At 50.8% G+C, this 15574-nt stretch overlaps 1 protein-coding gene and 1 pseudogene across 4 annotated transcripts in view; one reads left to right on the top strand and one right to left on the bottom strand.

The window, feature by feature from the left end:
• The window catches only part of SGF29 (SAGA complex associated factor 29), a 28397-nt gene that overhangs the window by 1329 nt on the left and 11494 nt on the right, over positions 1-15574 (top strand). Inside the window, exon 1 of one of the 4 annotated variants that reach the window (XM_032328700.1) lies at positions 196-267. The exons of 1 other annotated variant lie outside the window; for it this stretch is intronic. Coding sequence is in view for 1 of the 3 variants with exons in the window: in XM_032328699.1 (XP_032184590.1) it covers positions 9700-9799 (100 nt within the window). In the remaining 2 variants the exon portion in view is untranslated. Of the gene's footprint in view, positions 1-195; positions 268-7946; positions 9800-15574 lie in introns of those variants that run through there. 2 more of the 4 variants (XM_032328702.1, XM_032328699.1) reach the window with 2 other exon arrangements.
• On the bottom strand, positions 2049-3789 carry LOC116581501 (annotated as a pseudogene).

The following is a 15574-nucleotide window of genomic DNA, read 5'->3' as shown; positions in this document are numbered from 1 at the left end:
AGGGACACTTTTTTGTCATTCACTGTTGTCTATTTCTTTTTCTTTTTAAAAAAAATTTTTTTTTTTTTTAAAGATTTCATTTATTTGACAGAGGGACAGAGAGGGAACACAAGCAGGGGGAGTGCAAGAGGGAGGAGCAGGTGCCTCGCGGAGCAGGAGCCGAATGCAGGGACCCCGGGATCATGACCTGGGGCGAAGGCAGGCACTTCAGGACTGAGCCACCCAGACCCCCACTGTTGTCTGTTTCTCGTGCCTGTCGCAGAGTAGGTATTTGACAAATACTACTTCTTCTGTAAATGGGGAGTAGACTGTCCCCCCTAGAGTCTAATAGCTGATTGGGGTGCCTGCGTGGCTCTGTCGGTTAAGCGTCCAACTCTTTTTTTTTTTTTTTAAAGATTTTTTTTTATTTATTTATTTGACAGACAGAGATCACAAGTAGGCAGAGAGGCAGACAGAGAGGAGGAAGCAGGCTCCCTGCCGAGCAGAGAGCCCGATGTGGGACTCGATCCCAGGACCCTGAGATCATGACCTGAGCCGAAGGCAGCGGCTTAACCCACTGAGCCACCCAGGTGCCCCTGCGTCCAACTCTTGATCTCAGCTCAGGTCTTAATCTTGGGGTCATAAGTTCGGGCCTCGCATTTTGGGGTCATGAGTTCAGGCCCCACATCTGGTCCACGTTGGACTTCATGCTGTGTTGGGCTCCATGCCGGACATGGAGCTTGCTTTTAAAAAAAAAAAAAAAAAAAGGCAACTCTTTTTTTTTTTCTGAGGTTCGAGTGAAGATATTGAATAGCCCAGCTCCAGAACTGTTGAAAGACTATTTTAAGAGATATTCAGGATTCAGTTTGGTTCAGTGATCTATTCTGAAGACTTAGTAGGTGCCAGGCTGTGCTAGTTGCGGGGAATATGAAAGAGGAATACAACTGCATGGCAGTCTTCTAAGAGCTCATGGTCTCCAGGAGAGACAGGTAAGTGAAACGGTCACTCGGCGTATATGTGACCAGTGCAGGAACAGAAGTTTGACCACTGTGCTTTGGAAGATTTGACTGCCATTGGCATCAGGGCCGATCAGTGGGGCCCGGGGCAGCCCGATCCCTCTGCCATCCTTTCCTGGCTCTGAGCAGCTCTGTTCTTTTACGCGAGTCTGCCATTCACATGTGACTGTAAGTATTCCGTTCTGTGCATGCTGTGGTGTGAAGAAGGCTGGCAAGCGCCACTGTAGGAGTGTTAGCTTTGCTGCTAGTTGATTGGACCCTGAAAGAGGAGCAAATTTGAGACCCAGGGGAGACAGGGGGAAGGATCAGAGAGCATTTCAGGCAGGCATGACAGAAGCACAAAAGTGTGTGCTTGTTTGGAATGCAGGCACTGGAATTGCTAACTGTGGTTATTGTGTGCTGATGCTGTTTGAGAGGGCCGGGCTGTCTGGGATCTGAAGAAGGGCCTTGGCAGTGTTTTGTAGGGGCGCCTGGCTGGCTCAGGGGAGCATGTGGCTCATGATCTTGGGGTCATGAGTTCAAGCCCCATGTTGGGTGTAAAGATTGCTTAAATTTAACTTCAATAAAACCCACAAAACTTAAAAAAAAAAAAAAAGGTGCTCTGTAAACCACAGTGTTTGTTTCATAATCAGCTGGCCCAGCTGTGGGCACCCCATTCTCGGAGGGTCGGTCCATCAGCATCTATCAGCAGCAGCTTTAGTGACCCAACCTTCTGGAGCTGGAAATGGGGACATGTAGTAAGTCCCAGGCCTTTTGAACCGCTAGTTCTGAAATTGTGTACAAAGAGCCTTACAAAGATTTTATTTTATTTTTTTGGCCAACCAATATACAGCCTTCATTTTTTTTTTCAAAGATTTTATTTATTTATTTGACACACAGAGAGAGGGAGATCATGAGGAGGCAGAGAGGCAGGCAGAGAGAGAGGAGGAAGCAGGCTCCCCACTGAGCAGAGAGCCCGATGCGGGGCTTGATCCCAGGACCCTGGGATCATGACCTGAGCTGAAGGCAGAGGCTTAACCCACTGAGCCCCCCAGGCGCCCCTACAGCCTTCATTTTTAGCATGACTTTGTACATCTGGAGTACGAGAGTAGTCCTCTTACAAATGGAACTGATTGCTCGGATGAACGGCGACAAAACCAAACTGGTATTTTATGGGAATCCACGGGAGTTTAAGCTTCAGGTCCAGCCTAGCAGTTTGTCACAGTCTCTTTCAGCTCAGCATCTGACTGTTCTGAGATCTTTCCATCCGTCCTTCTATGCCCAATAGGGCTTGGTGCTGGCTGATGACACGAGCCAGGAAAGCGTGCTCAAATTTTGTGATCTTGCCGGGCTTCAGTTTATCAAGATATTCTCTTCCACCAGCATAAATAACAGCCACTTGTTCTTTGGTCGCTGTGGAAGAAGACTGTCCTTGCTTCAGCAACTCAGTCGGGTGCATGCCGTGACTCAAGAGTTGTTAAGTGGCAACATCAGGGTCAGAACTGAACTGGGCAAAGGCAGCAACCTCACGATACTGAGCCAATTCCAGCTTCATGGTGCCTGCCACCTGCTTCATGGCCCTGGTTTGGGCAGCAGATCCCACACGGGACACAGCAAGCCAACGATACTGGCAGGGAGGATTCCTCTGTAGAACAGCTGACTCTGTTTCCAAGAAGATCTGTCCGTCAGTGGTGGAAATGACGTCTGTCGGAATATAAGCAGGCACATCGCCAGCTCGTGTTTCTGTGACTGGGAAAGCAGTCAAGGAGCCACCACCAAAGGAAGCATTCGTTTTGGCTGCTTTCTCTAGCAGACGGTGGTGTAGGTGGAACACACGGGATCCGCCTCACGGACAGGGGCTGGTGGAGCAGCAGAGACACGTGACGGTAAGTGACAGCATGTTGGCCGTCATATCTAAAAGACTCTCCCGTAGAGCCACCGGGATAAGGAGCCAGGTGCTGAAACGGAGCAGCGCCAGGAGAGTAGCTGAAGCCACAGCGGTGTACCTCACGGCCTTTGCATCTGGAGGTCCCACCGCCAGCTGAGCACCAGTGGGTCCCCTCTGACCAACAGCAGTGTAGATACTGTGTAGCTTCTGCATTTCATCGGTTCCACTCTTGGAACATTTCTGGTTAATGATTGCATCCAAAGCAGCTGGTGTTTTGCCAGTCTGTCGTCCCCTGTAACCTGCTCACGCTGACCACGACCAGGTGGCAACAAGCTCTCTGCAGCCTTCATGCCAGTCTACATTGGTTTGCACACAGAGATTCAAAGAATGATCCCAGGGCCTTTCGGGCCAACTCCCCCATGGGTCTGGGAACCAACTGGACCCTTTTCCATCAGTGGCATTACCAAGGGCATCTACAACACGGCCCGGTAACTCCTCGTCAACCGGAACGTCCCCAGTGGTGCCTCTTCTCTTCATGATACTGCCTTCCTCAGGTAGTTGATCGTTCCCAAACACGACAGTACCACCATCGTCAGCTTCCGAGTTCAGAGACATACCCTGTAAACCTGAAGAAAACTCTACCATTCCCTGTGCCTGAACATTTCTCAGTGCACGTACACGGGCACTGCCATCATCAGTGCTCAGGACATGGCCAGCCTCTTCAAGGTCAACAGAGGTATCAGCTCCAAGAATACGCTCTTCAAGGACACAGGACGCTTCAGCAGGGCCAGTCTTCCGAAGACGGGTGTTAGAGGCATGGAGGTTCCTTGCAGCAGTGAAGGGTGATCCCAAAGCATTTTTGGGGAACAACCTGGCTCGCCGAGGGAGGGCACAGGCCATGGCTGTGGTGACATGCACAGACAGCATCTTCTCAGCTTCTCCGGGCGGGTGGCGAGTTGGGGAGGGGGTCACTCTGCAGCCACAGCCTCCGGACTGACTGCCTTACAGAGACTTTCAATGAATCTCCTATGGAATTTTGCTGTATCATCTGCACTGAAACAAAATACCCAATTTACATCGCTCCAGGATTTGTGGTCTCTGTATCCATGTAGTAGAAGCCAGTGTGTTGAACATCGAACCATTGGGGTTTGGATGTTGATCTTAAGGCTGTTTGAGCCTTAAGACTTAGGTGGTAGAGTCAGATCTGGATTTGAGTCCCACCTCTACCACTTACGACTTGTGTGACCTTCGTAAAATTCCTGATTTCCCCAAGACTCTGGTTTCCACAGTGCTAAATGAAAAGTACAGCACTCGCTCTGCAGGACCATTAGGAGAGTTGGGGGGGGTCATCTACGTAGAAGTGCTTAGCGCATAGTAGATATTCAATAAGGAATAACTGTCCTGATCGCCTTTATTTTTCTACCTCTTTTTATCGGGCACCACCATGAATCACCATTGAAGGTTAAATGACAGTTGACGGTAGATGAAATGGTTCAACTTCTGTCACCTGTTTCGCTATTGAATAAGCTGAGCTTGTTACAAGGCCTGGAATTGGGAGGGAGAGCACAGATTTTAGTTTGCAGTTTTGCAATTAGCTGTATTTTCCAAGTTACCCCGCATAATTTAACCAATCTGAACTTGTTTCCCCAGCTATAAAGAGGGTGTGCTAATGGGATTACTTTAAGGTTTCAGTGAGAATCCCTTGTGTAGGCTCTGGTCTGGAAGCATGGTAGGTATTAGGGGAAAGAAAAGAGCATCTCCTTAACTTTTTCAAACCCGTTGATGAATGGAGGTTGTTGTGATGGTGGCCAGATTGAGAGTATGGGATCTTAGCGTAGGGTCTTAGAGGCCTGCCTTCCCTTTGGTTCAGAACAAAAGCGCTTACCGTCTTAAGCTCTGTAGGATTAATGTTAGAGGGGTTTAAGTATAGCCTGTTTGGATTTGTTTGAATGAGGCCTTGGCTTCTAGAGAAGGGCTAGAGAGCAGGTCTGGACTGGATAGGTAGCAGTTAATATGTCCTTTGTCCCTAGGATTACCTATCAGACTTCCCACTTGCAGTTAACAAAAAGTGAGCCCAAGCCAGTCCAAGCAGAAGAGGAGTGTCTGTTAGACTCTAACTGAAAAGTCCTGGGTCTAGCAACTTCAGGCACGGTTATATCCAGAAACCAAACTGACGTCCCCAGGATTTTTTATGTATTTCAGCGCTGTTTCTCTTCACGTTGGTTTCTCTCTTAGGCAGGCAAAAGCCTCCATCATTTCCAGGCTTCCGTGCTACTCTCTTAGCAACCAACTGAAAGAGTGTATCGGACCAGACTTGGGTCACATACGTCTTCTGAGCCAGTCATGTTGCTCAGGAGAATGGAATACTCCCACCTTTGGAGCCAAGGGGAGGGACAGTTTCCCAAAGAGAAATTGGTGTCCTGTTACCCGAACAGAGCAAAGGTGATGGGAGAATGCTCAGAGGTCGCTTCCTGTAGTGGTGGAGAAGCTCGTATTACGCCAAGCCTTCTGCAAATAATGATTATAAACTGCGCACCCACACGTACAAAAACAAATGACAACCCCCTAACTGGTTCAGTGCAGCGGGGGGGGGGGTACCCAGAAGACAAGGTGGCCCCGGTGCGTCTCTTGTTTGTTGTTTCTCATGCCTTTTCACTAATAAAGACTCACCTTGGAAACGAGATAGCCATGCAGAAGGAATTCCAGATTTTTTAAAAGATTTTATTTATTTATTGGACAGAGAGACACAATGAAAGAGGGAACAGAAGCAAGGTTAGTGCGAGAGGGAGAAGCAGGCTTCCCACTGAGCAGGGAGCCCAATGTGGGGCTCGATCCCAGGAGCCTGGGATCGTGACCTGAGCCAAAGGCAGATGCTTAACGACTGAGCCGCCCAGGCGCCCCCCAGATTCTTGATGTGAAAGTCATTTTACCTAATTGTCCCATCAGCTGATGAATCCAAAAACAAAATGAGGTCTGTCCGTACACGAGATATCAGCCGTAAAAGGAGCGAAATACACACGGACAGTACAGACGAACCTTGAAGATACAGTGCTCAGTGAAGGAAGCCAAGTCTCTGCAGGCCACGTGCTGTGTGATTCTACTTCTAAGGAAGTGTCCAGAAAGGACAGTTGTGTGAACAGTTGCCCATGGTTGAGGGAGGAGGGACTGGGGGTGGGGGGCGGTGACTGCCGTTGGCTGCAGATGTGGGGAGGTCTTGAAGATACCCTAAAATCAGGTGGCGGTGATGGTTGCACAACCTTGTGACTGTACTACAAAGCCACGGACTTGAACGTGAAGGAAGCCAAGTAAGGGCGTGGGAAGGCAGCCCCTTCAACCTCACTGGTCTCCGGAGAGGTCTAGATTGAAACCACAGTGAGAATCCGCTTCCTGCTAGCCAGAGCGGCTGGGAGTGGTGTCAGACGAGATGAAGATGGCCGCACCGTGCGCGGCGAGGATGGCGAGCAGCCGGGACTTCGTTCCTGTGGCGGGAGTGGGATCTGCTGCACCTTCGGGGGGAAGAGTCTGGGTGGGTACTTTCTCGGAAAATCACACACCCAGCTCAGGCCCAAGGGCTTAAGAAAAACGAACGTTATGTCTAAAAAGACCACTTCTGTGTGACTGCTCCTGGTAGTTTTATTCATGGTGGCCCCACGCGGGGAAGAGCCCAGGTGCCCTCAGAACAGAGCTGGCCAAACAGGTTTGTTCAGATGTGCGAGAGAGAACACCGTGTTGCTCCGCGGTAGAAAGGGACCCACTCCTGACACACACCGCACAATCAGAGAGCCCATACGCTGAAGAATGTGGATGGCATGATTACATTTCCTCGTTTTTTAAAAGATTTTAATTAATTTATGTAGAGAGAAGGCATGTGCGAGCAGGGCGAGGGGCAGAGGGAGAGAGGGAATCCCGAGCCGACCCTGTGCGACCCTTTGCACTGGCAGAGCCCCGCTCAGGGCTCAGTCTCACGACCCTGAGATCACGACTTGAGCAGAAATCAGGAGTCCATTGTTCCACCAACTGAGCCACTCGGGCCCCGTGATTACATTTCTATGAAGTTCCAGAATGGGGGGAGATCATCTGTAGTGAGAAATGTCAGAATGGTGGTTCCCTCTGTGGGTAGAACTAGACGGCGCGGCTCCTCAGTCAGTGCCGAGAAGAGAGGCCCAGCAGCCCCAGAGTTCCCGGTGTTGGGCTTTGCCTCAGAATCTGTAAGAAAGCCTGAAACCTGTCAGAGTTTGCCCAGCCTCTGGAGGTTGGGAATCCTGACGGGGTCAGCTGGGGCCGGAAGCTCTTCTCCCGGCTCGGAGCTCTGGCCTTTCCATCCCGCGTGGTCCCACGCCCGCTGCTGTGTTCCCGTGGGCTTGGCATGGGCTGTGTTTTCTGGGGGAAATCCAAGCTCAGGACGATCTGGAGATCGTTCGTTGTAAAACCGTAAAGGGAGGTGGTTCTCCCAGGAAGGCTCTGCCCGGCAGGCAGGACAGGCAGGAGCGCACTCCCCAGCGGTGCGGACTCTGGGCCCTTCAGCGTTGCTGCCCTCGGGCTCGGGAGTGACGCGTCTGTGTTTTCTTCTCCCTGGGCGTTAGGCTGTGCAGCCCAACGTAGCACTTAGCACAGCCACGGCTTTTTCCTGGCAGTTCCCTGACCCCCGCCCCGTCCCCAGACAAGGCGGGGGTACAGCTCGCGGTCACTGAGCGGGTCTGCGGTGGCAGGCGCCGCCTGGGCTGCCTGATGACCTTGCTCGTCCGGCGGCCGCTCTGGTTCTTCCTGAGACCGGGAAGGCTCAGCAGCTCCGTGAGTCTGTGGCCTCGTGAGAGCTTCGCAGCTCTTCTGCCCCTGGTCCCCTTCTCGGAACGCTCCTCAAGTGCGCACGGCAGTTCGTTTGGCCGTTGGCCGTGTGGCCAGGGCTGTACTTCGCATTTCCTCGGAGCCCATCGTTCTCCGAGTGCTGGGCGTGCGGTCCGCCGCCTGCGTCTGCCGGAGTCGGTCTGACAGGCAGCTGCCGGCCCGCCACGCTGCAGGCTGCGTGTGGGTCCCAAGACACGAAGATGGCCACGACTCTGTACCTCAGGGCTGGGAGTGTGAGAGGCGGGCTCGCGCGCAAGCACAAGTCCGTCCACGAGCGTACGCGTGCGGGTGGCCGTTCTGTCGCGTGTGCAGAGAGGGACACGCGGAATGAAGATCATTTCAGGTCGCTGGGACGTGCTTTAATGATTCTTTAATATTGTTACACCAATTCTTTCCCTGCCAGATTAGGAAAAAGAGGGAAGAGAGGTGTGGCCAGAGTGCTCTGGGGAGCCGGGGGTTCCCGACTCCTGAGCGGTTTAGGAGGGCCTCCAGGAAGAGGGGGCCGCTGAGCAGGAAGAACCTGCTGGCATTTATCTATCTGTTAGGTTGTGGGGCGGGGGGACACCAGGGAGTGGAACGGCTTCTCGGCCCACTTGCTGAGTTGGCGACCGGGTCGTTCCAGGGAAAGCAGGGGTTTTTTGTCAAATCGTGAGGTGAGATTTTCTTGGGCAGGCGCCCCTCCAGATTGCTGTCCCCCAGTCCACACTTCTCAGTGTTTCACGCCGCATAGCAATGAGGGGAGATGAAAGCCTTTTAAAACCATGGGTAACCGTTCATACGTGAGGGGACCCCGATAACTGGTGTAGGGGCCGAGTGTCCTAGGCCTGCGGCCTGCTTTGGTGTTTGCTCTACTCCCTCCCCTCCAGACCATGCGGGTCCACTTTTCCAGCCCGTGCGCTGCAGGCATCTGCCTCCAGCTCTCAGGTCTGTGTGTCTGTCTGTGCATCTTCCATTTGCAGAAGGTTCGAGGAGCTAACATGCTTTTTTTCTCGTCCTGTGTATCCTTGGGATACCTCTAGAGAAATACCCAAGAAACACTGCTGGTGGTTTCCAGGGCTGGGAGATTTCATTGTACTTCTGGTATCACTTGAATTTTTTTATTTTGTGCATATGTTTTGTATATATGTATACATTAAAAAAAATTTTTTAAGAGAAACAGGCTTTGTGGCCAAGCATGATGAGGTGCAGAAACGGGCTGATACTGTGATAATGTGATAATGTGAGGAGAGCCCAGCTAAGAGAGGGACAGGTGTGGTGGAAGGGAGGGGCTGGCTTTGAGAGAAATTTTTGAGGCAAAATCCCTAGAATTTGAAGAGAGCAGATCAGGGAGGTGGGGTTGTAGATGGTCGAGGAGGAGGAATGGATAACTCTGGGATTTGCAGCTGGGAAGCTAGCTGGACAGCAAGAGATGCCGTCAGCCCCCATCTAGAAGACAGGGCAGAGCAGGAGGTAGGTGGTGTCTCGAGGGGCATCTGGGTTGAGCCTCAGGTGGCAGCTGGAAATGTGAGCTGGGAACCTTGGAGAGAGGTCAGGGCTGATGATCTCGGAAGTTTCGGAATATGGGGCCTTACAGCCGATAAGATGCCCAGGGAGTGGGTTAGAGACAGAGAAGGGCTTCCTGGGGTGATGGTCCTTTGGGGTGGAGGAGGAGCAGCAGAAAGACTGTGCAGGGGGGTTGGAGAAGCGGGGGGACCGGAGGCCTGGAAATCCAGAGAGCAGAGCTTTGAGAAGCAGCGTGTGGTCAGGTACTTAGCGCAGTGGAAAGGTCCAGGAGGGGGCAAGCGATCACGGAGGACTGAGGTAGAGCCGCGCCGCGGTGGGTTGAGGTGTGAGCAGCAGTAGAAGTGCACATGGTGGCTACCACATGCCAGCCCCGAGCTAGCGAGAAGGGGGAGTGAGCCCCACCCTCAGAGACAGACCAGCGCGGAGGAGACAGAAACGCAAGAAGAGAATTTTAATAGGATTTGGTTGGCGCTGTGAGAGGTGCACAGGATGTTACATAGAGAAAGGGGACTTAACTCGGTCTGGGAGCCTGGGGGTGGGGCTGGAGGCATGGGGGCTCCGACCGTGGCTAGTGGAAGCAGAGGACTTGGTAGGTAAGCTGCGCCTTAGAGACTGAGTAGTGAAATCCGGCAGATTTAGGGGTGTCCTTGCAGGAAGGGGATCCCAGATAGAGGGAACAGCATGGGGCTAAGAAATTACAGGGTGAGCTGGGAGTGGCTGGACTAGGAAGTGTGAGGCAGGCAGTGCGAGGTGAGGACGGTGGGGCAGGTGGCCGGGGGCTGCGGACAGCGGGGACGGGACAAGCCTCTTCCTCGAGTCAGTGCGGTGTGTGAAGGTCTTGGCTTCTCTCCAGGCAGGGGTTGAAAGCTTTGCGAGGGGGACATGACCACACTTGTCTTCTAGATGGGAGGTTTTAGGACCTCGCAGAGGGTGGATCTGACGGAGAATGCAGAAGGGGGTGGGGGGCCAGTGGTGCGGTGGGAAACGGGGGTGAAGGCCAGGGAGGGGATGGGTTTGTGGGGCAGTAAGTCAGCAGGAGTGGTGACTGGTGAGACACAGGGAGACAGGCTTTGAAACTCGATGTTTCCAGCGCAGGCGGCTGAATGGGTTAAAGACACATCAACAGGGAAGGAGTGTGGGCTGGGCGGGGGTGGGGGGTGGGGGGAAGTCTGGTTTTGGACATCCTGTTTTTTTGTTGTTTTTTTTTTTTTAAGTTCTATTGAGCTAAAAGTTCAAGTAACGTATAATTCACCCATTCAAAGCACATGATTCATTGTTAGGTTTTTTAAAGTACATTCACAGACTTGTACAACCATCCATTATTTAATTCAAGAGTATATTCTGGACACATTGATTTAAAGTCTTTTTTAAACTGTAGACTATTTCTAGCCTACAGAAGTAGAGAGGTTCACGTAAGGAGTGTCTCTGTCAAACGGGGATTTGAGGTCTTCTCCAGTAGAGCTGTATAGCTGGCATGAAAATAAGATTCTGAATCTTGGGGGAGTCCTAGGGGCTGGTGGTGGATCTGGGAGTTGGTACCTCCTCACAGGAGCCAGGGAAAAGCTTGTATTTAACAACAAAGTTTGGAATCATTGATGCGGAAAATTCAAAATGGACCTCATGGCAGGGGTGGGGTAGGGGGGTCAGGGCAGGAGAGAGATCTTGTGTGAAGTATAAACCATTACAAAGTTCCTGCCAGGTCCTTAATGACCTGTCCGTGGTGCTTATTGATGTCAGGGGATTGTTGATAAAAGCGGAGGCATGTGCTTGTGCCCAAGGAGCTTCCAGTCTGGCCAATTTTTAAAGGAAGAGTCCAATAAGAGACAAGTTTGGTTTTGGGGGGACAGTTCAGCAGAGTAGGAACCTGGGACTTCAGCTAGCTGGACCCAGACCCAGGTCTGAGGGCAGTAGCAAACACACCGAGAAGGTTCGAAATGTCCGACAGAATCACTGGCAAGGATAACCAGTTTGCGTGACTGCACTGTGGGCGCGCCTGCTGCCGGTGTTAGTGACGCTGTGAAGTACAGTCCCCCGCCCGACCCCGGGGCCCAGCTGGGGCGCTTGCCTTGGTTTTACTCTGCAGGGGTGTGGGCATGTAGAAGGCAAGTGGCTCCGTCTAGGTTCCTGCTTCAGTTAGCGGGAGAGGGCACAGCCCTCGTGCGCGCTAAGCCGTCGCCTCTGGGATCTTGCTGCTGAGCTCCGGGGTGATCGGTCTTCCTTCCTGTTTTCTCACTCCGCACATCAGCTCCTAGACTTCAGCAATGACCTCCCTGCTGATTATTTCTCAAGTTTGTACACTTCTCATCTCTAAACTCAAGATCCATTATTTCATGCGGTTCTAGCTAATGCAACTAGACTCTTTTTTTTAAGGGACATGTTCTTCTGTAGACTGAAATATCTTGCTGTGGTGGTGCAGATAGTGTCACGTGTGTGACAAAACGGGTCTGCATCCCAAGCAGAGAAAAACAGATAAGTTGGACAGTTTAAAATTTAAAAATATGTTTCAGAGGACAAAATTCAATTATAAAAAGACGAATAACTCCATAAAAATGGGCAAAGGACAGTTCTACAAAGAAAACATGTAAAAACACATTCACCATCATTAGCCGAGAGTTAACATCTCATAGCCCTAACTAGGGCAGCTGGCGAGAGGACAGTCACACGCATTGGTGCAGACACAGAGCTGCCGGACCCTCGTGTGTCGCTGATGGGAACGTAAGATGGTGCAGCTGCCTCAGAAACTGTCTGCCAGCTCCTTGTAGGGTTAAAGAGTGACCACAGGACCCAGCAATTCCACTCCTAGGTATGGACCCAGAAAACGAAAACATGTCCATGGAAAAACTTGTCCACAAGTGTCCGTAAGAGCATCCTCCTCCTTCGTCTAGTATTTTATGTTAAAATAATCTTTAGATCCAGTGTGGGGCTCGAACCTATAACCCTGAGATCAGGAGTCAGCCAGGCACTCCCTCATAACAGCCTGATTTTCAGTAGCCAAAAAGTGAACACAACCCAAAGAGCCATTGGTTGACGGATTAATATATAAAATGTGGCATATGCAAACAAAAGAATATTATTCCAGAATGGGCCAATCTATAGAAACACAAAGTGAATTAGTGTTTGCATAAGACTAAGGGATACGGGTGGGGAGGGGCATCTGTCTAAAATGAACAGACTTTAGACTTGGGTTCTGGGTATTTGATCTACTATGTAGTCTGTTGTGTGTGGCTTTTACTTAGCATAAGGTCAGGGTTCATCTGTGTCCTAGCACAGATCAGTACTTCATTCCTTTCATTGCTGAGTAATACATTCCTTTGTGTGAATAAAACCAGTCCTTATCCATCTGTGTTTCTCCACACCCTCCTGGATACTTGTTATTATGTTTTTTTTTGGTTTTATCCATCCTGGTGAGAGTGAAATGATACCTCCTGGTGGTTTTGATTTGTATTTCCTTGATGGCTAACGATACTAAGTATCTCTTCATGGGCTTCTTGTCCATTTGTATATATCTTCTTTGGAGAACTGTTTGTTCACATAATTTTTGTATATGGCCTGAGGTTGGGGCCCAAATTCATTCTTTTACATATGGATATCTAGTTGTCCCGGCACCATTTGTCAAAAAGACGATTCTTTACCCACTAAGTTTACGTTAGCCCCTTGGTGGGAAATTAATTGGCTATGAGTGTGAGGGTTTATTTCTGGTCTCTCGATTTTGTTTCATGGATCTTTAGGTCTGTCCTTCTGCCATTATCTTACTGTCTTGAGTACTATAGCTTTGTGTAGTGTGTTTTGTGGTTGGGAAAACTTCATTTTCCAGATTGTTTTGTCTCTTCTGGATGCCTTGAATTATCATATGAATTTTAGGATGAGCGTGTTAATTTCTGCAAAGAAGCCAGCTGGGATTGCATTGAAAATGATGAGGGATAGAGGTGCCTGGGTGTCTCAGTCAGTTGGGCATCTGCGTTCTGCTCTGTTGTGGTGTCCGGTTGAGGTGTCCGGGTCGTGGGATCGAGCCCAGAGCCCCGCATCAGACTCCCTGCTCAGTGGGGAGTCTGCTTCTCCCTTGGCCTCTGTCCCTCCCCCTGCTCCTGCACATGCTCGCTCGCTCTCTCCCTCAAACAAATAAAAGAAAGAAAGAAAATGATGGGGGACAGAAGCAGGAAAATGTTTACCCTTAGCCAGGAAGGCTGACCTAAAGCCTGCATAGTTTTGATAAGGATCAAATGCCAGCTGGTTGCTGCGTTCTCTGACGGCCTCATGACTGCCCGTGTATCTCACCAATAATTAATATCGAACTGAATGATAAATACCAGAGGAAACTTGGAAAAGTCGTTTCAGAAATTCAAAGAAACCTTTGTAATCTGACACTCCCTGCAGGCCTCCTTCCCTTTGACTGCTGAGTCTATAACCACCGGCCTCACACAGCCCAAGTGCCCCTCTTGCTGCCCAGGGGTCCTGTCCCCGTGCTACTTAAATAAACTCACTAAGTTGCACTGTCAACGGCTCTTTCTTGACTGTTGCACTCAACACCCTGCGTAAGCTCTGGTGGCCTATACAGGGACAGCGCCAAAAGGAACTGGGGAGATTCAGTACAGCCGGGTGTGTCTTCATCCCCAGGCTTTGTTACCTGTTCTTTTTCGGAGATGTCTTAAATAGTATGACCCTTTGGAATGTGCGTTGTCCAAGTGCTCAGGAGAGAACCTCCTTCCTGTGGCTACACCCCAGGGAGGGACGAGCGCCTGCCCCCGGCTGGACACCAGAACCTTGGCTGTCACGGCGCTGGGCTCAGGCTCTCCCAGTCTTTCAATACTCGTATTCCTCTCGGGCACAGGATGGCCATACCTGTCATCAGGATGGCTGCCGATCTTGACTCTCACATGAGGTTCCCTCCTAAATAACCCGGTGTGACCCCTCCATGAACATAAAACCCAACATCCATCTGACCCCGTGCTTTCTGGAAGGGACCAGTGGGCGCTGTTGTTACCCAGTTGGGGCCTTTGCCCAACAGGGCGCCACTCAATCTGAGCGCAGGACCCGGAATGCCAAACAGCCCACGGGTAAGGACAAATGAGGGACCTGAAGAAACAAAAGTATGGAACCCCTGTCTAATCTGGGCGATTTCCACAGAAGCTTTATCCACGATCCCGTCCGATCCCGTCCGATGGGAGTGGGCACCGCCTTCTTTCCTGTCAGCAGGTTGCTGCCAACATCCTGCCCACGCCTCCCTCTTTCCCATGTTACTGGCTGCCTCTTTGTTTGCTGCTTATTTTGTGCATTGGATCCGAGTTGTGTCTTGAGAGGCCTGGATGAACATTGTCCAATGCCTTGTATGTGGGGACTTCACCCTCATCCCTTCCGGGTTGACGGCTCTCAGCGGCCCGTTTTCTGCGGTTAGTCTGCCTCCAGACGTGGACTCTCAGGAGCCTTCCCAGGCAGCTGATAACACTTGTTTTGTTTCGAGGAGGTTCCCTGTATTCTCTGACTGCCGCGGACTGCCTGTTTTCACTTTCTGTGGGTGGAAAGAAAATGCGCATCTGTTCTTCTGTCCAAGCTGATGAGCCTTAAGACCCAGAGTCCGCTTCTGTTTGGGCTTTTCTCCACCTCTGTGCTTCTGCCTCCCCTTCCCTCTCTGGTTTCTGCACCACCCTAGGAGGAGCTCACATAACCAGCCCCGTAGAGCTCTGTGCCTCTCGAGCCGTTGACTCTTGCCTCTTGGGTCCTTGCTGTGGAGGAGCAAAGAGCACCCCAAGCTGTTGCGCCATTCCGATCATAGTGTCTCCCCGATCAGCATGAAGGGGCCCAGGGTTCCCTTGGACTTAGGCCTCCCCCTTCAGCTCTCCGCACCCGTGCCCCAGGCAAAACTGACAGTGGGGAACACATGGACTGACTCTCAGTGGGCACAGGGGCAATGTATTCTGTATTAACGCCCATTAAGTTTTGTTGGTTTAATTAAAATGGGCGTGTCGTGGGAGTTATCAGCGTGAAATGTAACTTTCACTTTACCAAGATTTACTGAAGGTCAGATAAGCTCGTGTTATCTTTGCTGCAATTTGTCCACAAAAGATGGGTTAAAATGTTGGTAAATTTCACCTATCTCCTAAAGCTCTCATGGGTCATTGTTTAAGAATGAGGAGGGTGAGTGAGTAAATACAAGGTTTTCTAGGTAGAAGCCGCTGGGTGGCTCAGTCACTTAAGGGTCTGACTGTTGATCTCAGTCCAGATCTTGATCTCACCGTCTTGAGTTCTAGCCTCACATTGGGCTGCATGCTGGACGGCGAGCCCACTCTAAAAAAAAAAAAAAGAAAAAAGGTTTAAAGTTAAACTTTTAAATGGCTTTCAAAATCTTTGGAAACCTGAACCTTCAAAG

The sequence above is a fragment of the Mustela erminea genome, chromosome 20 (assembly GCF_009829155.1).
Source record: "Mustela erminea isolate mMusErm1 chromosome 20, mMusErm1.Pri, whole genome shotgun sequence".
Classification (NCBI taxonomy): domain Eukaryota; kingdom Metazoa; phylum Chordata; class Mammalia; order Carnivora; family Mustelidae; genus Mustela; species Mustela erminea.
Note: the sequence above shows the minus strand (reverse complement) of the source record. Positions and strands in the feature narration are given on the sequence as shown.